Here is a 20,704-nt window from a genome sequence, read left to right as displayed (position 1 = left end):
AGGCAAAAGGCAAGCACGTCATGTAACAAATGATCAGCTCTTGCAGAGGCTTCTTTATCAGAAGAATCACGGGTGCTTCACTTGAGGGGTTTAACACTGAGGTTGAGGTAGCCACAGTCACACATGGCTTTTCCTTTTTTCTGGCTTATTTCAGTGTTCCCAACTGGGCAGAGGGTATCACCCCACGATGGGTTTGTGCTCTGCCCATGGCAGAGGGATTTCTGGCGGAATCAGAATCACTCTGAATGGGAAATACTGATTTTGTGAGCAACTACTAAAGATTCATAGAATTTTGAGAACGAGAGAATGGCTGTTAAGAAGTCATCATTTGTAGAAGACTTGGAGAGTTGTATGGATTTATAGATCCATATCTATATCAAAGAGTAATTTTACGTGATGGATGTACCAGGAGAACAGTGAATTAAAAGAATAATTGTAAAGATCAGCAATTAAACAGCCAGGTGAGCTGCCTGAGCATTTTTTATCAATGCAGGTTTCCAGGTAGAATCTTCATCATGGAACTTGGGAAAAAGTTCCTAAGTTGCAGTGAAGTCCCCAGTGGCCCAGCAGCTTTAGCAGTGTGTGGGAAATAGAAAAGATTTGCCTTTCCTCCCTGCATTTCAGACTGGAGTTTGTGGATCTGGGGTGTGCCTGGGAGGTGCTTGCTGGGTTTGCTGTAGCACAGCCTGCTAGAAATGCCTTGTGTTTGCTCCCAAGGATAAGTGCAATCAGCAGATGTCATCTGGCCTAATTTTTGTGCTAAAGGAATAAACGGAAAGAAAAGTTGAGACAGGAGAGAAAACGGGTTTTTTTCTTTCTTTTATGCTAGCCAAGAAGCTTTGAAAATGGATGATGAGTTGTGCCAGGGGCTATGTAGAGTGTTCTAGAAAATAATTTAAATTTGCCTTTACAAAATGAATTCATCAAAGGGTACTTGTAGGACTTTGCTTTAAACTGTGATAGTGCCTGAAATAAAATAGCCCAGTCCCTTTTCACTTTTGCTGTTGGAAATTCTGGATGTGTTTCCATAGAAATTAAAGATTTTTGCACAGGTGTGAGAAAAACTCAGTTCCCAGCTTTCTCAGATGAACCTCCCATGCTGCCAAATGACCAAACCATCTCCTCTTTACATCCAGTTCTCAGATGAACTTCCCATGCTGCCACATGACCAAACCATCTCCTCTTTACATCCAGTTCTTCCAGACCAGCTGGGAAGGTGCATTTGCATTGAAAAATCAGATTTTTGCACTGCCAGGAGCCCCCTCTGAGGAAGAGACAAAGCCCCCGAGGCTCATCCATGGGCAGGGAGAGCAGGTCAGTCCAGGAGGGATTTTTCCACAGCTCCTTCTCTGCCTGTGCCTGGCAATTGCTCCACGCTGTGGTTGGTGGAGATTCCCCCCGGGTCGCACTTGGGGGACACACTGGCAGCCAGCATGTGCTGTGAAGGCAGGAATAGAAAGCAAATACTTCCCGTAATCACACGTCCCAAAATGACAGGGGAAAATGAGTACTTGTGCTTCCACCAGAGCAGCGAGAAATGGGAAGATGGAAAGTCTGGATTCCTGCCCAATGAAACCAAAATTGTAAAAAAAAAAAAAATAGGAAAAAAAAAAAGAAAAATAAAACAAATGCTCCATATACTCCCTGGAACTGACACTGCAGTGTGGTCGGTTTTTTCTCTTTTAAATATCTACAGGAGACAAGCAGTAAATCTTCTTACAGCTCTGTGGCACAGCTTTATTTTTAGCTTTTTTTATTATGGAGACAACCCTCCCCAGCTTTCAATCTGTACCTGAATATATTTATTCCTCTAATCCACGTGAAAGTGCAGTCCTTACAAAGACCTCTAATACCTTATTAATCACTTCTGGACCACGTCACAAAGAGGCTTTAGGAAGAAATGTTCTGGCCATGGGCAACGTGCTCCTGGAGGCTTAAAGGATGTGGATAAAGGGCTCTTTTCCCACGTGGAAGAAGCCTCCACTGGGCAATTTTTAATTTGATTTTAACTGGGAATCTGAAAGAAATCTGAAGACAGAGCTCTCTCCCTTCTCGTGTGGTTCAGCCTGTTCTTAGAGAGACTCAGGCCTGTGATTCATGAAAGCAGCACATGGAGAATTCCAAGTTCAGTTCCCAGGTGTGGGAATTGTGGTCTCAGTAACCTCCAGAAGTGGATTTGAATCCTTGTCACTGGTCAAGGTACATTCCTTCTGAAATGCCATTTTACACAGCTGGGGAACTTCATACATCCCTGTGCCAGCAGGAGCCCGAAAATGGGTGCTCCTAGAGGAGGAGTGGCCCCACAGGGTCAGGACTTCACTGGGCTTAAAATAAAACCTTGCATCCATCTCTTCCAAGTAAAAGCAGCAGATAAATGTCATGGCACCCTTTAAAAATGGGTCAGTGGTGTTACCCATTTTCTCTCTGCTGCTCAGCTGGGTGTGACTGGTCTGTGGTCACACAAGTGAACCAGGAAAGCCACCTAGAATAGACCCTGGAAGTTCTCTCTCTCAGTTCCACTTGTATTTCTCAACGTGCCCTTCGTGGAGCAGGAACAGGGCTCAGACACTGATTGCTCAACCGTGGTTTATTTTCTGGAGTTCAGAGTACCATGAAATACAGAGATTGGCAGCTCCTTCGGGGGCACAGGGTGCTCCCTGTTGGCTCTTATCTCCTCTGCTGTGGTTTTTCCTGTACTGTCTGGCACGTCTGGGCCCCAGCAGAGCCTCCCTGGGTTTCTCTGGGTTTGCATCAGCCCAGCTCTGGTGGTTGCTGCCCTGCTGAGAAAGTGGCTGAGTTTTTGCACCCAGACGGGGAATCCGATGGGACAGGAAGCTCCACCCGTTCTCAGGGTGTAACTGAGCTCCCCGGGTGAGAATGAGCAGCGGCCTGAGCAGGATGAGAGGATGCTGTAGATTTGCAGCCCAGTTTTTATTTTCTCTGCTTAGCCCTGCTTTTCCAGCTGCGGGTTTTCCAGTGGAATCGTTTCTGATTTACACCTGCCTTAAGGATGCAAAATGGAATTCTTCAGCCTCGCAGTATTTTCCCTATTAATTTTTCAAGAGGTTGGAATACAGATTTCTCTGTGTTGGGATAGTTCAGTAGCTTTGGGGACAGTAAATCTTTAATTTCTAAAGATGCCACACGATGTGCCAGGATTCTGCTGGTCTGGGGCCCACATTTCCCACCCCTCTTCTAAAGGAGGGGTCGAGGCCAAGGGATGGATTCCCCAGTGAAAGCAGCACAGAAGTGCAGTCACCCCTGGCCTGGGAAAGGTGACCAGCACAGATAAATGTGTGCCACTGCCCTGTTTTACCAGATCTGTGTCTTCAATCAGGTTTTGGGATTTCTTGCCTAACTCGGACCCAGTTACAGGGAGATTTTATCAGCAGAGGGTAAATCAGGATTTGGAGCGTGGGCTGATTTTTGAAGGTACATTTCTAAGCTAAAAATTCCACAGGTATGGAGGCCTCATAAATCTTTTCCACTTGTTGATGTTTTCATTCTGAACAAGGCAAAAGCAGCCCAGTTTTCAGTACCACATGTTGTGGGTTTGGGGTAGAGGAGCAAAGGATGAGGAGAGAGGAAAAACCTTTTCTCAGGTGCCCGGCATTGGGATACAGCAGGGGACAAAAAGTGAATTATTCTGGAAATGTGTTTTGGTAGATACTCAGGCACCAAGAATCTTCATACCTGTGAGCACTCCCACATCTTAAAATAAAAGAATTCTTTTTTTGGCTTATTTTCCATTGCTGCTGTAGCAAAAAGTGTCGTTGAGGTGCCTGACCTGGAACTGCTGGTTCTGTTCCTGGTACCGAGCTCTGGGGCAGGTTTGTCTTCCTAAGAAGGAGAGAGTCAAAAATTTTTTCCACTGGTCTCATGGTTTGTTACTGTAATACTTAATTGAAGTAGAAAATTTGATCTGACATGTCAAATGTGGCCCTGGTTGGCTGCAGGCCAAGCTGAGCCACCTAATTTCGGTTTGCCTTAAAATGGCTGGCAAAGTTCACAGCCCAAATTTTCCTGTGGAATGTACCTCTGAAATCTTTTTTTAGTGACTTTATAAACCTTCCTGTATCTTTTTTCCCCTAAAATTTGCTTGCTTCAGAAACCAACAGTCCCAGAGCTTAAGTAAATGTTTCACGTAAGCATTTCTGGGCCCGCTTTGAATCCTGAAGTTTCTTCCATCTGTGGGTTGGAGAAAATGTCTATTAACGAGTGGCTGTGCCCAGCACAAAGCCCATTTGACAGCAGATGATTAAGTTGCCTCCAATGGAAATAAAAATGAATAGGAAATAAGGAAATATTTATTTCAGTCTTCTCGAGTTTTTGTTCAAATGTTTCATAAATCACTTATGAAGATGGCAAAAAAGTTACATCGGGTTTTCAGTGTTTCTTTTGCAACTTGGTGTGTTTCACTGTTTGGCAAAGAGGAAAAAATGAAATCAAATCATCCCCATTTGAAGCAGTACCGAGGTTTGCTGGCTGCTGTGGCTGGGCTGGAAGTGTCGGAGTGGGGTATCTCGGTGCCTGGAATCTGTCCTGGAGTGGGATGTAACGGCTGAGTCACATGGAGAGAAGATTTGGTGTTCAGTGTCTGTCTTCTTCCACATCTGAGTCTCTTCCTGTAGTAGAAACTACTGGAATTGTTGCATTTTTACATTGTTAAAGTGAAACCTAAATCCAAGGTGGGTTTTTTAAAGCATCTACAAAGAGGCAATTCCTGCCTCAACCAGCAGATGATCCATATAAACCAACCAAGTGGGATAGGGATGGAGAGATTGGAGGAGTCATCACAGCAGTTCCCAAACCACGTTGGCAGCAGCCCCTTCTTGAGTCGAGTGCTGCTCCACGTCGGGCAGCTCTGGGTTGTCAGGAGTGTCCAGGGGTGGGGGGATGACTTCAGGTTGGAAAAACCTGCAGGCTCTGCCCAGCAGCTCCTTCTCTGTGTCCTTTCCATCCCTTTGGGGGAGCACAGCCCTGTTTTCCCCTGTGTTTTCCTCCTTTGCTGCTTTTTTCCAGCTGCAGCCCACGTTTCCAGATCATCAGGGGCTCCTGGACAGGGAAGTGAAGGAGCATTCCCCAGGTTTTGGGCTCAGACCCTCCTGGTCCTTGGGATCAGCCTTGACTTGAAGGCGAAAGAAGGGGGACAGTGGAGAAGGCTGGAGATGATTCCTTAGAGAAGCAAACGAGATCATTCTGTTGGAACATCTCCCCCCAGCCTTTCTGGGCTGAGCCTCCTCCCCATTTCCAGAGCTGGCTGTGCTCGGGGTGCCGGCGGTGCCGGTCCCGCTCCGGTCCCATTCCCGGGCCCGTCCCATTCCTGCCTGGACAGAATGTTCAGGACGGACGGACGGACGGACGGACGGGGGGAGGGACGGGTTCCATGCTGAGTCTTGCCACCTGTTGCCTGTTTCATTCCAAGCCCCCCTTCCTCCCCACCCTGCAGCCCAAGCTCCCCTCCCTACACAGCTCCCCATCCCCAGTGGATAGGGCTGGGATCAGGAGCCACTTGCCAAATGCCTTTCTGATGCTGTCACTAATTCTGCACAGGCAGCATCTCTGAGAGCAAAACCAAATCTTTTCCAGTTCATTGTCCTGTGTTTTGTACAGAAAGGGCTCAGGAATGCCTTTTCCTAGTTGGGCACAAGGGGAGGGCCCGTGCCACGGGGGGGCAGGAGGCAGCCCCGGGGAAGCCTGAAGCTGTGCCCAAAGAATCCGCTGCAAATCCCATGGAGCTGGAATTTGGCACTGGCACGGGCTAATTTTGTCGTGGGGGTTGCACACACACACACACACACCCCCCCCTCCCATGTCATCCTCCTTCATCTGCTGCGTATGGAAAGCTGCCCCGAGCTCCGTGGTGCCAGGGAATGTTGTGCTGAGCCCTGCAGGCTTGGCTTGGTGACGGTGCTGGGCACACTGGGCTGTCGAGGGCAGCGAGGGGGTGCTGCCAGATGGGCTGGCATGGGCTGGAGAATCATCTGCCCTGCTCCCAGGGGAGCAGCAGGCTCTGCTGGGACATGAGGCTGTCATTTCCTCCTAAGCGAGGTGCTAATGGGGTTAGAGAGCTCTCAGGTAGGGAGTCCGGAGGAGGGCATTTGGACAATTCCGCGGGTTCTTTTCAGGTAAATCATTTAAATCACAGTGCTCAGGGTTCAGTAATCACCTGGAGAAGCAGCCTCTGAGTTCCCAACTGAAGATGCCTTGAGGGGACTGATTTTCAGGACACAGGACATTGGCAAGTAAGATCCTTTCTGTCACTGGGAAGGACACCTGAGCTGGAGCAGTTCAGGCTCCCAGGATGTTGCCATCCACAGGTTCTCCAGACACACCTGGATCAACACTTGTTTGCCCACAAAAATCATAGTGAGGTGTGAGGATGAAACAAGTGAATGCAAATATGAGCAATTATTAATTACTGCAGTGTGGTTCTGCCACCTTTCTGGGAACCAGGCAGAGTGGGAATGGGGAAAGGTGGAGAGTTAACTGCAAAAAGACAGAAAAAGGAATAGAAACGGGGGTGGGATGTTTCTTTTATTGTTTCTGGTCATGATGCAGCACAAGGTCCAGAACCCTCTCCCTCCCTGCTGTTAGAGGTGTTTGTACTGGCAGGGCTTCAAGCTGGTATCCCCAGTGCACCAGTTAAACCAGTAGTTACCAATTTTTTTGCAAGCCACGCTGGGACTATAGGAATTTTATTCCTTCACAGTGTTGAAGGAAAGGGATTTTGCTTGCCAAAGGGCTTTCTTATGCTTGAGGATGATTTATGGGCCAAACTGAGCCACTTGTGGAAAAGGCAAAGCAGCTCTTGGCAGCACCCCCAGAATCCACTGCAGCTGTGGGGTAGTGAAGTCATCGGCATAACAACCACTGCAAACAGAATAACAAAGTCTGTTCTGTTCTCGTTTAAAATAATCTTTCCAGTTCAGCAACCACATTAAACTTACCTTTCTGCATACAAAAATCATAAAAGGCCGATAGTTCTCTGCAGCTTGGAGCGAGTGTCTCACTTTGTTCACTGCCCATCTCTCCTGCGCCATCCACACTTGACCCGAGTGTCTCCCATGAAGGAGTGAAGTGTGTTATGTCACAGCCTGTGTCTGCCCCTTGTTTGCACTCCTTTGTTTGGCTTTACGTTTGAAAAAAGCAGAAAAACACCTGGTTTCTTCCTTTTAAATAACAAAATTTGCTTTTGCCTTGTAACTTGTTTCTAAGCTGATTGCAAAATGAGGAATTCTGACTTTGACTTTTTCCTGCCTGTTTTTGTTTCAGGTCTCATCAGATCCTCCTGCTTCCAAAAAGCCCAAAATAGATGACTCTGCTTCCCAATCTCCAGCTTCTACTGAGAAGGAAAAACAGTCCAGTTGGTTACGGTCCTTATCCAGTTCATCTAATAAGGTGATTGTTGAATCTTTTGTAATCAAGAGAGATCAAATTGGCACAAAGCATCACTCCGCTGAAACCAGAGGAGAAAGTGAGGGAAAGAACATGCCCAGGGTTTCTAACGTAGTAACATTTCTATAATTTTCCTGGTCAGCATTGAGCTACACAGTCCCCCCAGATTCCTTGCCACCTTCCAGTGCTCATTGACCTGAATTGTGACAGGGAAGTAAGGAATTCCCTCGTGCCTTTGAGGTACAGGAATCCTGCAAGGCTCAGGAGCTGTTTGTGATCCCTACAAACTACACTGAACTTGTTGAGTGCAGTTCCCCTCCGCCAGTGGAACCCCTGAGCGAGGAGGTCACGGCCAGTGCGGAGCAGTTGTGGGGATAACTGAGGGTGCCCTGGGAAGCCCGAGTTCCCCTCCGTGGTGATTTTATGGTTTCAAAGGTTGTTGGGAGTCACTCATTTCCTGCCCTGTCCCCAGAGCATCGGCTGTGTCCATCCCCGGCAGCGCCTCTCCGCCTTCCGGCCCTGGTCCCCCGCCGTGTCCGCCAGTGAGAAGGAGCTCTCCAGCCACCTGCCCGCCCTGATCCGGGACAGGTAAGGACACAGGGACAGGGACAGGGGGCTTGGGAATGGCAGGTGGCTCTGGGTTTGTCCCCGTGCTCAGTCAGAGCCTTTGCAGCTGCAGGGATTTAATTTGCAGAAAGGAAACACAAAAAAGTGTTGATGGTTTGTGAAGTGTGGGGTTTTAGGTGACACCTGCCATGAAAGTGCCAGGTGGAGGCTGCTGGGAAGGGGCGGTCACTTGGGGGCACAGTCATTGAAGTTCTTGGGCTTTGCTGCTTTAAAGGAAGACGGAGTCCCTGTCCTGGGGCGGTGGTCAGGGAACTCCAGCCACTCCCAGGCCCCTGTCCGTGGTACCTGCAGCAGCTCCTGGGGCTGGGCAGTGTTCCCAGCACAGCTCCATCCTCCCCCATCCCCGCAGTGCCAGGGAGGCCGAAGGACAGCAGAGACTTCCCCAAAGCCTCTGTGGGCCCTGGCCCTGGGGGGCCCTGGCTCCTGAGCCTGTCAGACCTGTCCAGACACCGAGGCCACGCTCTGCTCTTGGAGAGGAACAGCACTGAGTGAGTCACCCACAGCAGGTGGGACTGTGGTGTCACACTGAGAACAGAAAGTGTGGGGGCAATTCGACATCCCTGTGCCAGACTGGAACTGTGCAGTCTGAAAAACCTCCAAGCCAGATTTCTGCCTGAGGGTGATGATTTCTTTGGAAAGTTTGACTTAAGTGACCAGGTGTTTTTAGGGAGTATTATGGAGAACATACTGTGCTGCCCTAATGAACAAGTTTCTTAGAAACTGCGGGGATTGATTAAAAAAAAGAAAAATAGAAGGAAAAAAGCCTACCAGCATATCCTAATTTTTAAACTAGGTGGAGAGAGAAGTGGTATAAGAATGTGCCCTTGGTATCTCTGTGAGAAATTTGGCTGATTTCAGTATTGAATAAAACCCACCTTCAGCAGCTCCAGGAGAAATTTTAACTGATACCACATCATGTTGTAGGTGCTGATTTGAAGTTGCAAAGTCTTTGCTCTGCTTTTTGCAAAATTCCATGTGTTTGATGTTATGGTATTGCTGCCCTTTAACACCAAGGTTTAACCAAAGGTTTGTTGGGTGTTGTACCTTTGGTTTTACACACAGACGCTCAGGTGTGTGTCAGAATCACAGAGGCACAAGAAGATGCTTTTCCACTCCATGGTTTTCCTTGAGGAAGTGCTGTTTTGAGATGACAGAACATTTGTGGATAGACACAAGTCCAGCTGCGCAGCTGCATAAAACAGCAGTGCCATGAAGAGCAGGAGGAAACAGCTTTAGGACTTTTAGGCTCTGGGAGATCTCATCTCTTTGGTGCTCTTAGGATATGTGGCACTTGGGATGGGATCCCATCTCAGGGACAGCCATCATCCCCGGGTTTAATGAGGGCAAACCACTAAAAGGTACCATGGGCAGGTTGTCAGCTGGTGTAAATCAGTGGGATTCACTGCCATTCCCACGTGTGTTTGCAGCTGCAGTGTAACTCTGGATTGGGAAGCTCTCCAAAGGCAGGAATGTGACCATTTTCTCCTTCCTTTTGCCTCCCCTCCGAACCAGCTTTTACTCCTACAAGAGCTTTGAGAGCGCCGTGGCCCCCAACGTGGCCCTGGCCCCTCCAGCCCAACAGAAGATCGTGAGCAACCCTCCCTGTGCCACCGTGGTGTCCCGGAGCAGCGAGTCCCTGGGCTCTGCCCAGCCGAGGAAGAGGAAACACGGCACGGAGCACACGGCTGTCCCCGAGGCTGCGGCCACCGCGGCCACCGCGGCCACCGCGGCCACCGCCCCCGAGGAGGACAAGGAGTCAGAAGCAGAGATTGAAGTAGAAACCAGGGAAGAATGTAAGTGACACTTGTGGCTGCCTTTGTTTCGGTTTAGGTGGGCTGGGTTTTCTGCAGGAGTTCCTGTGCAGCTTCCATGGGATTGAAATGGAATTCTGGAAGCCCAGTGCCTCAATGGTACCTTTGTGACATGAGTTGCACAGTCACAATTCAAACTAATTGCAAGTCAGTCCCTTAAGTCAAGGTTGCATTTTCATCATATTTCAAGTATCAAAGTATAAAATGAGTAGTTTTTTAATTTTCTTTCCTTTTTTAAATTGATTATCAAGTGTCTCTGTACAGAAGGGCCTCAGCACATTTTGACCTATGTAAATATATAAAATACATATGCGTTGTATATAATTATGTACTAATTTTTGACATTTTCAAATTAATTTTTAATGTTTCTGTTTTCCAGTCACCTCCTCCTTATCCTCGCTCTCCTCCCCATCCTTCACCTCCTCCAGCTCTGCCAAGGACATGAGCTCCCCTGGGATGCAGCCCCCAGCCCCTGTGAACAGCTCCTACGAGGTGGCCGCACACCCTGACTCCCACAGCAGCGGGCTGGAGGCTGAGCTGGAGCACCTCAGACAGGCCCTGGACAGTGGCCTGGACACAAAAGAAGCCAAAGAGAAGTTCCTGCACGAGGTGGTGAAGATGAGGGTGAAGCAGGAGGAGAAGCTGAACGCGGCCCTGCAGGCCAAGCGCAGCCTGCACCAGGTAAGGCTGCCCTGCCCTGCCCTGCCCTGCCAGGTACAGCCCAGCAGGGAGCTCTGAAAAAGGAATTGCCTCATTTTTCCCAAATAGCAACAGCCTTTGCTGGGGCTCTGTTTGTAAATCCAGCTGGGAAACCAAAGCGCAGGAACCAGTCCTACATTTTAAGCTTGCCACCTGTTTTTCCTTGGGTTATAAATCCATGGTTACCAAAATCAACATCTTTTCATTACTGAAAAAATCTTCTCGTCCAGCAGAGTTTATTTTGTTTTCATTTCACTGAACAGGAAACATTTCTGGAGGCTTTAGCTGGAGTTTTAAAAGCTTTGTGAGGGAGGGTGTTCCTGGGACATGGCCACAGCTGAAGTAAGGGCTTTGTCAGGCATCCCACTGGCCTGCTGAGCTTCAGTCAGGGAGGCAGCTCCTTACTTCTGGACTTCCTGGATCCATCAGTTGTATCAGTGGTCAGACAGGGCTGCAGATCAGGACTGAGCACAGTGATGGGTGAACTGGCTTTTGTTTGAGCTGGGGTAAAAAAAGTGCAGAGAAATAGAAGATGGAGCCAACGTAGAAGATTTGTGTGTTGTCTTTGAATGTTTTGTGTGGAGCTGTTCCCAAGCTGGGGCTGGAATCCATGGGATGGAGTAAACAAGGGCCTGGTTTCATCGAGTATGGGACACACAAAACCAGCATTGGTTCTCCTTGTTTTTAGTTACCCTGAGCAAATTGCTGAATTCCTTTGTATTGCAGTAAATCTGTGTTTTATTTTATGTATTTAAAGTAAACATTTATGAGTAATACCTAAAACGTGTGTACTTAAGGCAGGAATTACATGAAGCAGTTGAGTGTTAAATCAAGCCCTGTGTCGGAGGCAGAGGGACTCTGGTGTCCAACCATTGTTTTCCATTTGGGAAGGTGTGGATTCCCAGTTCCACACACAGAAAGCTTGTGTGTGTGTGTGTGTGTGTGCGTATACTTCAGAGGCTGTGTTTGTACTTCCAGGGGCTGTGTTTGTACTTCCAGAGGCTCTCTGTACTTCCAGGGGCTGTGTGTGTATTTCCAGAGGCATGGCCAAGCTAACAATGGCCTGGCTGGGAAGTGAGATTGTCAAGAGAGTGAATTTCCCATGACCCTGCAGTGTTACTTCACAGCAACCAGGGCTGGAGGGTTTGACTCGGACAGGGAGGAAATGCTGCTTCTGGGGCAAAAAATAGATCTTTAGTTTCTAATTTAACCATTTAGGAAACGTGAGCCACATCTCTGTGCTTGCTGTGAACGTGTATTTGAACAACTTAAGAGTTTCTTCCTTTGTACTTTGAGGTGCCTTATCATTATCACCTCAATTAATGGCTCCCTCGTGGATTTGAGATTCCAAGGCAGCAGCTCCCAGCCTGGACAGGGGGAGTGGCAGCTCCCAGAGCAAAGTGTGGTTTCAATTCACCTTCAGGTTTTAGCCTGGAGTTTTCCAGCTTTTGTGACAGAGCAGCCCATGGGCTGGTTGTCAGGCGTCTTGGGGCTCACCCCAGTCACCTACAGCACCCCAGAGCCAGGAAAAAAACAGTTTGTGCTTTGTCCTTCCATTAAGTGGATTTTTTGGGGCTTGATAAAATGGAACTGATTTCTGCAGGAAGTAGAGAACTGTCCTGTCGAGCTTTGCCGTACACAAAGGACACTCAAACTGCACTTTCCACGTTGTGCATCTTCAGAGCCTTCAGCTCCAGCCCAGGCACTGCAGTCGAGTGGTTTGGAACGTGGAGCTGGTGCTGGAGCTCTCTCCAACTGCAGTTCATCTTTATTCAGGCCCAGATGGTCGCAGCTATTCTGCTTGACAAAGCAAAATGGGGCTGTAGCACCGAGCTTTTTGTTATGCTGGGCTTCAGGGTAGCTGGAGTGCAGGAACTCCACAGGATTTAAAGGCGAAGGGCTTGTACAAAGTTCAGAGTGGGGTTTAGCCATGGGCTGCCTTGGTCACAACCAGCAGGAGGTGGGAATGTGGTTTGGATGGCTTCCCTTGCAGCTCTGCTTCCTTGCACTCACTCCTTACCTGCTTCTGTGTCCCAGGAGCTGGAGTTCTTGAGAGTGGCCAAGAAAGAGAAGCTGAGGGAAGCAACAGAAGCCAAGCGCAACCTGCGGAAAGAGATCGAGCGTCTGCGAGCCGAGAACGAGAAGAAGATGAAGGAAGCCAACGAGTCCCGGATCCGGCTGAAGAGGGAGCTGGAGCAGGCCCGGCAGATCCGCGTGTGTGACAAGGGCTGCGAGGCCGGCAGGCTCCGGGCCAAGTACTCAGCACAGGTGAGACCCAGCAGGGGCTGGAACAGCTCCCTCCCCCTGCCTCTGCATCCCCTGCCAGGCACTGCTCCCAGCCCTGCTCCTGAGCTGGAAGCCTGGCTGGGAGAGGCATCAACAGAGGGCAGGGGCCAGCCAGGGCTCCAAAAAATGGGGCCTGAATTTAAACGCATTCCGTGCACCTGCCACAGAGGTGTGGGGGGCCTCCTGTGTTAAAGGGAGCCCTCAAACACAGCCCTCAAAAGCTACTGTTTAACATACTTCAGTATGTGTATATTTATATGTACTTCAAATACTTCACATAGTTTAACACAGCCCTGAAAAGGTCCTGGCAGAGGGAATTCCAGGAGTTGTGAGACATAGGTGCTCCTGGAGGTGTTGCCAGGCCTGAAGTGGGAGCTGCAGGTCCCTGGCGTGGTGGCTTTAAGGGTGCAGGGGAAGAGCAGAAGCAAAGCTCACACTCTCCAGGGCTCTGATAAGAGGAAGGGGAGTGGCCGCCTGTGCCCGCTGAGACACGTCTGGCCAGGAGCAGGAAATGATGTGGGGCTTCCTCCCAGCATCACAGGATGTCTCACTGATAAGGGGTGATAAGGGGTGTCCAGACTAAACAGAGCCGCCCTGGGGCTGCTGTGCTGGGCGTTCCCCCTGGGCCCTGGGGAGCAGCACCAGGGCAGGTGAACATGGGCAGGGCTGGGCTGGGGGGCTCAGGTGTGTCCTGACGGTCACTGGGGATTTTCAATCTCCTAATGCATTCCCTCCTTGGGAAGGAACAGATGAGGTTTCCTAAGTTTAAAGGCTAAAAATCACCTCAAAAAGAACTCAAGTAGCCAATTACTCCTCTTCTCTGAGGCCAGGCCTGGCAGGTTGGCAGTGTCCCCTGCAGCAGCCGCCTGTCACAGCCACTCCTGAGTTCCCCAGAGCTGTCCTTGGGCAAAGGGCACGTGGCAGCTCCTGTTTTGGGGCTGGCACAGCTGGTAACACAAAGCTCCTGTGAGAACTCACTCCCAAGGCTGAATTTTTTAGGATGTCATTATAACTTTAAGTTCTTAACTTGTGAGAAATTTTAAGATAAAGCTTTATACATCCTTGTAGCTACAGCTGAGGTGCAACAGGAAGTTGGTCACACATTATTTTTGAGGAAACCACGGTTCTCTAGACAGGCTCAGTCTGACAGAAATAGCATCAGGCCAGGAGGGAGAAGACAACAGAGTCAGGGTGGAAATGTCTCTGTGTAGGCTTAAAGTATTAATGCTTAATACTCATTGAGTAGCTGTGGTTTATGCCTTCTTTTTTCTTACCCTGAAATCTAAACATGGATGGGGGAGGTATACCTGCATTTTAGCCCAAACCATTGGAGGTTTCCTTTCCTTGTTAAATGGCCATCTCACTGCCGAAATCTCCTTTTTCCAAGGGTGCTGTTCTCTGGTACTTGCACCCTCCAGTCCTGGGAGTTTTCTCTGCCTTTGTTGTCAGAAAGTACCAAACAGAGAGATCAGGGAGGCCAAGGGCAGCTGCAGGTCCTGCTGTGAGCAAAGTGGGGACACTGCAGGGCTTTAATCCATAGCTGGGACAGGCCTGGCCCATCTGCAGCTGAGGCCCTTTCTGGTCCCTTCCATTAAAAATCATTGTGAAAGAGCTGAAAGTGAATCCCCTGTGCCAACACCTGGGGTTTGCTTTGCTGAGCTGCTGCCACTGCCTGAAGAAATAACAGCCATGCTTGAAGAAGTGACCAGAGTTCCGTGGCATTAAGGAATTCTTGAACTATTTCTTAACTCTTCTGGTTTTCACCTTCCTTTCTGGAGCTGGAGTCACTGGCCATATTTAGGTTTCAAAGATAAGCAGGCACTGTACTGCAGTAGTGTATGGAAAAAAGGAACAGGGAATTCCTTCCTTGCCTCAATCTTGATAATCCCATGCCTGGGTACACATTTTATTGCTTCCCTGACTCTGTGCAAGGTCTGTGGAGAGGTACAGGCTCCATCCTACCCCATGTCCTACACCCATGTCTGTCCTGTCCCCACAGATCGAGGACCTGCAGGTGAAGCTGCAGCACGCGGAGGCCGACCGGGAGCAGCTCCGCGCCGATCTCCTGCACGAGCGGGAGGCCCGGGAGCACCTGGAGAAGGTGGTCAAGGAACTTCAGGAACAACTGTGGCCTAAAGCCAGCAGCCAGCCCAGCAGTGAGAGCACCTCGAGCCCCATGGAGAACTGACCCTTTGTCCTCCAGCACAGGGAGGGAGAGAGTGGGACTGGGAGTGCACGTGTGAGTAGTGGTGTCCTGGCACACACTTTAGGAATATGGATTCTCAGTAGTTGGAAGGCAAATGTTGTTACTCTCTAGAACAGAAGCACTGAATTCCGCCTCTTTTTTTTCCCAATCCATATAGCACAACATCTTACTGTGCCTAGAAAACACAAAGTGTTTGTAAACAAAATACTTTTAAGTCCACAGCAAATTTTCTACTGGCAAACTCCAAGCAAAGCAGCGTGGTCCAGCTAAACCCGGAGTCCAAGGCGAGCACGGCAGTGGCTTTGTGTTCTCCTGCCTGTTGGAACATTTTGGAATTTAAAAACAAACCAACTTTTCTTATAAGCTATTTAAAATAATTCATTACACAGACTTGGTATTAAAAAAAAAAAAATTAACAAGATTTTTATAATGAACCTTTAAAAGCAAAACAAAAAAAAAGACAAAAAACAAACCTTCGATGCACAATTTTTAATGACTTTATAGGCTTTGGGATTCTTTGTGCAGAAGCCCCTCTGTGGTGATGATGCCATGTCAGGAGCAGTTTTCCAGCCATCTCGGAAGCCATTGCGGTTCCATCCCGTCACGTGGGTGTAGGAGAAGTTCAGAGTGCTTTTCCAAGTTGATTTTTTTTTTCCTTAGAATGAATTATGTCCATTTCCCGCCCTGGACACAGGAAGAAGGGAAGCTGCAGGAGTGTGCAGGGGGTGAGGGGAGGAGAAGGGGTTGGATTGAGAGCCCCAGCCCGGCCCCACAGACCCCCCTGTGTTCAGAGACTTCACCCAGGAGCACTTCAACCTTGGGAAAAGAAAGAGAAAAAAGGAAGAAAGGAAGGAAATGGATGATGAGTTGGTAGAGGAACAAAGCAGAGACATCTGTCATTCTGAAATCTTCAGCTTTCAGTTTTCTGGAAAACTCATCTTGTTGCACCATCTTACCATGAATTCAGTATTTCCCTGCTTCCATTCTGAACTGTCAGTCAGGATTTCTGTGCCCAAGGAGAGTCCAACGTCGCAGTGTCGGATACTACAGAACAGAAAACCAACCTTTTTGCTGCTGTGAATAAGCCTACATCTTTTTTTAAAAAACTTTTTTGTTTTTAAAAAGAGAAATTACTTTAATTTTGGGATCCAAGCCGCAGCCCCGGGATACAATGCAGCAAACCATCACTGCCTTGGGGGTAGTGCTGAGGCTTTTTATATGTTGTTGTTTTTTTTTTAAACCTGCACTTTGTCAGAATCTTACTCTGCATTTTATTCCCTATTTCTAAAATGTACATGTCGAGCATTTGAGATTGTGCCCTAAGAGCTGTGCAAACCATGAACCCAGTCTGCCACCACTGACACCTCCCATCAGCATCCATGTAAGCAAAGGAGGATGCAGCAGGCCCAGAATCCCCAGAGCAGGAATTCCCCCTGTGCTGCTGGTTCAGTTAGAACCTGGTTTCGTGGCTGTGTATCTGACCCGAGCTGAGGAGCAGCAGAGATGCTCCCAAAAGTGCTTAACAAATAAAGCTGGTGCTTTACTGATCATGAGAAAAGTTAATTTTCACCCATAAACACTCACCTCTGACACACTCAAGCAAGTGAAAATGTGATCTGGGGCTGCAGATGTGCCTTCCAGCTCATTTTTCCTCTCAGCATCTTCTCTAGGCAATGCTGACACTTTTTTTACCTTAAAAGAATAAAAAAAAAAAAAAAAAAAAAAAAGGGAAAAAAAAAGAGAACCCCCTATGCATCATCATACCCAGAAGTTATTCTAAAAGAAGAAACATATTTCCAGTAATCTTTATTTGCTTTTGGACATTGATGCAAACTATGTAAGCTTCAAAATTATTTCCCAGTAGACAGAAAGCGGCTTCCAATCCTAAAATTATGGTATTTACTTACCATACATTAGAGAGAGTTTTGTTTTTTTTTTTTTAAACAAGAGCTGTTTGCTTGAAACCATTATAATAACCATGATAATAACTGTGAGCATTAACAGAGAAGTTCATATATATGTTTTAGGTACAAAAAAGAAGAAATATGAAAGGAGTGGAATTACTGGGACAATGTAAAACTGTTGGGAGCAAGAAACAGTCACACCAAGTCAATGACCTGAACCTGTCTGTGGATACAGGGGTTGGCCCTTGTGTGTTTGGGATGCTGGAGACTGGCTCTAGGTGCAGATCTCCTTCTAAAGTGCAATGCAAAAGGAATTTTGATTATGCTTGAGCAGGTTGTTGTTTTGTTTTTTTTTTAATGTGGGGTTTTATTTTCTTTGTATGTTTTTTTCTGCGATTATTAAATCATATGCATGGATTAAACTCTGCCATATAGTCATTAATGGGCATTATTACTGTCTTATGTAAAGGGGTTCTTTTGTTATGCAGTATGCAGAAAAATGTTCTCAGCCTTATGATTTCCAGATCTGTATTATCCACTTATTTCTTCAAGGGAAACTAAACAACTGTAGCTGTAGCTGATCACTTTTGTGCATTTCAAGTCTCTCATGCTCTGCTTTACTGCCGTGTTGGGAACCACACAGAGAACAGACCCCGCTCCTGTGGCGGCTCATGGAAGCCTGGCTTTGGAAATTTTGCTTGTTTGGGTTTTTCCCCCTGATCTTTGATAGCTTCTCTCCCTTTATACCCAAGAAAAAATGGCAACATGTCCAAGTCCAGCTGGTTTTTCCCAGGAAAAGCCACTCACCTGAGCACACCATGAATTTTCCTTTTTGTGTTCAAGGAAACGCAGTCACTCACTGGGCATGAGGCTCCCCCGCTCCTGAAGGAGGGAAATCTGCAGGATTTTCAAAGGAAAAAACCAGAACAGTAAATAGTCAATCACCACCAAGCAGCCTCACCTGTGCTGCACAGGTAAAGGGTCACAGGGGCAGCAAAGAATCTCCAAACCAGAATTACAGCTGGGGCTTTCCTCTCTGCCCCACATCACAGTCACTCCATGCAGGGCAATACCTGCAGGTGAACTTGCCCCAAGACTGCCTAGAATTTGGTCCTTGGGAGTGAAAGGCCATTTCTCTCAATTAAGGTTTAAAAGCTCTAAGATAAATAAGGTGCAAGAAGAGCAGGAACAAACATTCTCCAGCAGCAGCCACTGCCCAGGAGGGGCTCACAGGAGTCTGGCTTAAACTACTGGGCATTTCCTAACCATGTTTAACAATCAGATTGTTCTTTCTGCAGAATAGATCAGTTATTTCTGCAGAGTGTATAATTTAGTTCTAATTCAGAGTAATTAGAAGTGTGTCTGTCCCAGCCCCAGAGGCCGATTCTCACCAGGGTGGGTCTGCAGAGCAGCCCCCCTGTGTGAAGGTGCTCAAGGCCAGGGAGCTCTGGGGTCATTCCTGTGTCTGCAACACCTCAGTAAAGCTGTGTGAGCCTGGTCCCATGGAATTCCTTCCTTCAGCCCCCACTCCCTGCTGCATTCCCAGGGAGAGGGGCTGCCCCTCCATCTCCCCCATCCTCTGTGCTTTAGTTTCCTTTAAGAAGTTCCAAGGGAGAAGAGGTGTTTCATACAGGCTGTTGACTCTCCCTGTACCTACAAATATATTACTACTTGTATATTCAGTTTAATTACTCCTTGTTTCTATTACTGAACGAAGACTTAACGAAGGGAAAAAAAAAAAACAACAGCAATAACATTCATATCTATGGAGCAGCTAACTCTATACATAATATTCTGCTTTTCAAACAGAACTAGCCAATGTAAAAAAACATTAAAAGTAAATTCAACATGTAAATACTTTTTTTCATTTTACACTGTTGTATTATAAGTGTATATGGTGTTTACTTTTTCAAAACTCTTTCTTACCTGGTAGTTGTCTTGTTTTATGAGTTGTGTTTTTAACTGAGAAGAACCTTTGCTGTCTGTTAGGAAAAAACAAAACAAAATCTTTTTGCAAGTTTTCAATGTGGGTTATAACCTTTCTCCATCATTTGCATTTTATTTGTCCTTATTTTCACTGTAAAGTATTTTATTACCAAAAGGTTGATTTTTGTTCCATTCTGCCCTCTCAGCAGTCCATGTGTTTTAGAGAGAAGTTTTTTGTTGGCTTGGTTGTTGTTTTGTTTTTTTGGTTTTGTTTTGTTTTTTTAAATCGAAAGAACTCACAGAAATGACATTTTTTCAATTGAAGAAAAATAAATCTTTACATTTATAATAGCCAATAGCATTTCAGCACATTTTTGTTATCCTGGTCTCTCCTATGCTGCTGCTAATGACAATATTATGACTTACTCTACTATTCTAGAACTATTTTTATGTAAGTAATGTATGCTTTCTTGTTTATAAATGCCTGATTTAAAAAAAAATAAGAAAAAAGCTTGGCATATTTATCTATTTCGCTGTGTACCTTGATAGTCCTTTTCCACCCCCTTTTCCACATCCCCTCCCCCCGATGCAGATAATATTGTAAAATAAAGGACTTTATGAGATTATGTATGAAAATAGCTATGCTTATATACCACAGTGACTGAATGTACAGTGTATAGACGCATTACCGAAAATAAAATTGTTTGTCCAGAAAAAAATAAAGAGCTCTGGGATGTTTTTGGAGTTCTCTGTGCTTTGCTGAGGTGCTGCTCCCCCTTTGATGTGCCAAGGCCACAATCCCACAGCACCTGGTTCGTGTCTTCCTGGCCAGCCCAGGAAAATGACCCTCCCCAAGGCATCATTTAACACTAAACCTCTGCAGGGCTGCACAGGACACTGCTGGAAGGAGACTGGAATTTAATTGGGGTCACTGCATTCCCCTGCATGGGGAAGCTCCAACACACAAGTGAAATTTCTTTGGAATAGTGAGAATTGTAAGCATAGAGAAGTTTGTTCTAGGTCAAAGAAAAAGAAACACAAGAGGGGAAAATGCAAAAACCAGGAGATGGAAACATATGTCAGAATAATTCTCTCATGGTTTTCTGAGAAGTGGCTGCAGAATTTCCACAGCTCTGGGACATTTCTGAAATGCCCTTGTAAAGCAGTGGAAAAGCTGGAGAATGAGCAAAGAGCTTAAAAAAATAAATCTCTTCTTCTTATTTGTGACTCACTCAGCTTTCCAATGGACGGGTTTGTGTCCTAAATGCAGCTCCACATCCTTGGGGAGGGATCTTGTGCCCCATATCTCACCCACATCTGTGTCCTTCCACCTGCATAGCCTTACTGTGACTCTGGGTCCTGAAATTAAAAGTTCAAATACCTTTCCTCCTGCTGATCCTTCTCGGAGAGACTTGTCATGGTATTCTTATTACAAACTAAATATCAAAGCAGATTTGGATTGATAAGGCTTAGTAGCAGAGGCCAAAAGAAATGATATATTCTGTCTCCAAGGACCTCTGAGTGCAGAAACACAGATTGGTAAAGCCCAGTCAAGCTGTCTTGTGTTTATGGCTAAGGGGTAATTAACTGGGTTTGAAAATTCTGGTTCTGCTGACAGAATAACTTTAATTTACTAGGAATGAGAAACATTGAGATCTGAACCTGCTCAGTAACAAAGTGAGCTGAAATGACCCAAACTCAAAGTAGCTGAAATAAATATAATAATCAGAAATAAAAATCCAATTTCCTGAGGCCTGGAGTAAAAACTTTCCATGTCTTATTCAACAGCTTGTGTTACCCAGCCATCAGGAAACACCACTAAAAACCCAAACACGGGATGTACGTGG

At 46.9% G+C, this 20,704-nt stretch overlaps 1 protein-coding gene across 1 annotated transcript in view; it reads left to right on the top strand.

Moving 5' to 3' along the window:
• The window catches only part of SKI (SKI proto-oncogene), a 97,675-nt gene extending 82,301 nt beyond the window's left edge, over positions 1–15,374 (top strand). The window contains exons 3-8 of the mRNA XM_039563963.1: positions 7,276–7,401; positions 7,871–7,986; positions 9,538–9,818; positions 10,216–10,517; positions 12,573–12,803; positions 14,821–15,374. Of these exons, the coding sequence (XP_039419897.1) occupies positions 7,276–7,401; positions 7,871–7,986; positions 9,538–9,818; positions 10,216–10,517; positions 12,573–12,803; positions 14,821–15,009 (1,245 nt within the window). The 3' untranslated portion in view covers positions 15,010–15,374. The remainder of the gene's footprint in view (positions 1–7,275; positions 7,402–7,870; positions 7,987–9,537; positions 9,819–10,215; positions 10,518–12,572; positions 12,804–14,820) is intronic.
• The last annotated feature ends 5,330 nt before the right edge of the window (positions 15,375–20,704 follow it).

This window comes from Corvus cornix, chromosome 21, assembly GCF_000738735.6.
Source record: "Corvus cornix cornix isolate S_Up_H32 chromosome 21, ASM73873v5, whole genome shotgun sequence".
Classification (NCBI taxonomy): domain Eukaryota; kingdom Metazoa; phylum Chordata; class Aves; order Passeriformes; family Corvidae; genus Corvus; species Corvus cornix.
Note: the sequence above shows the minus strand (reverse complement) of the source record. Positions and strands in the feature narration are given on the sequence as shown.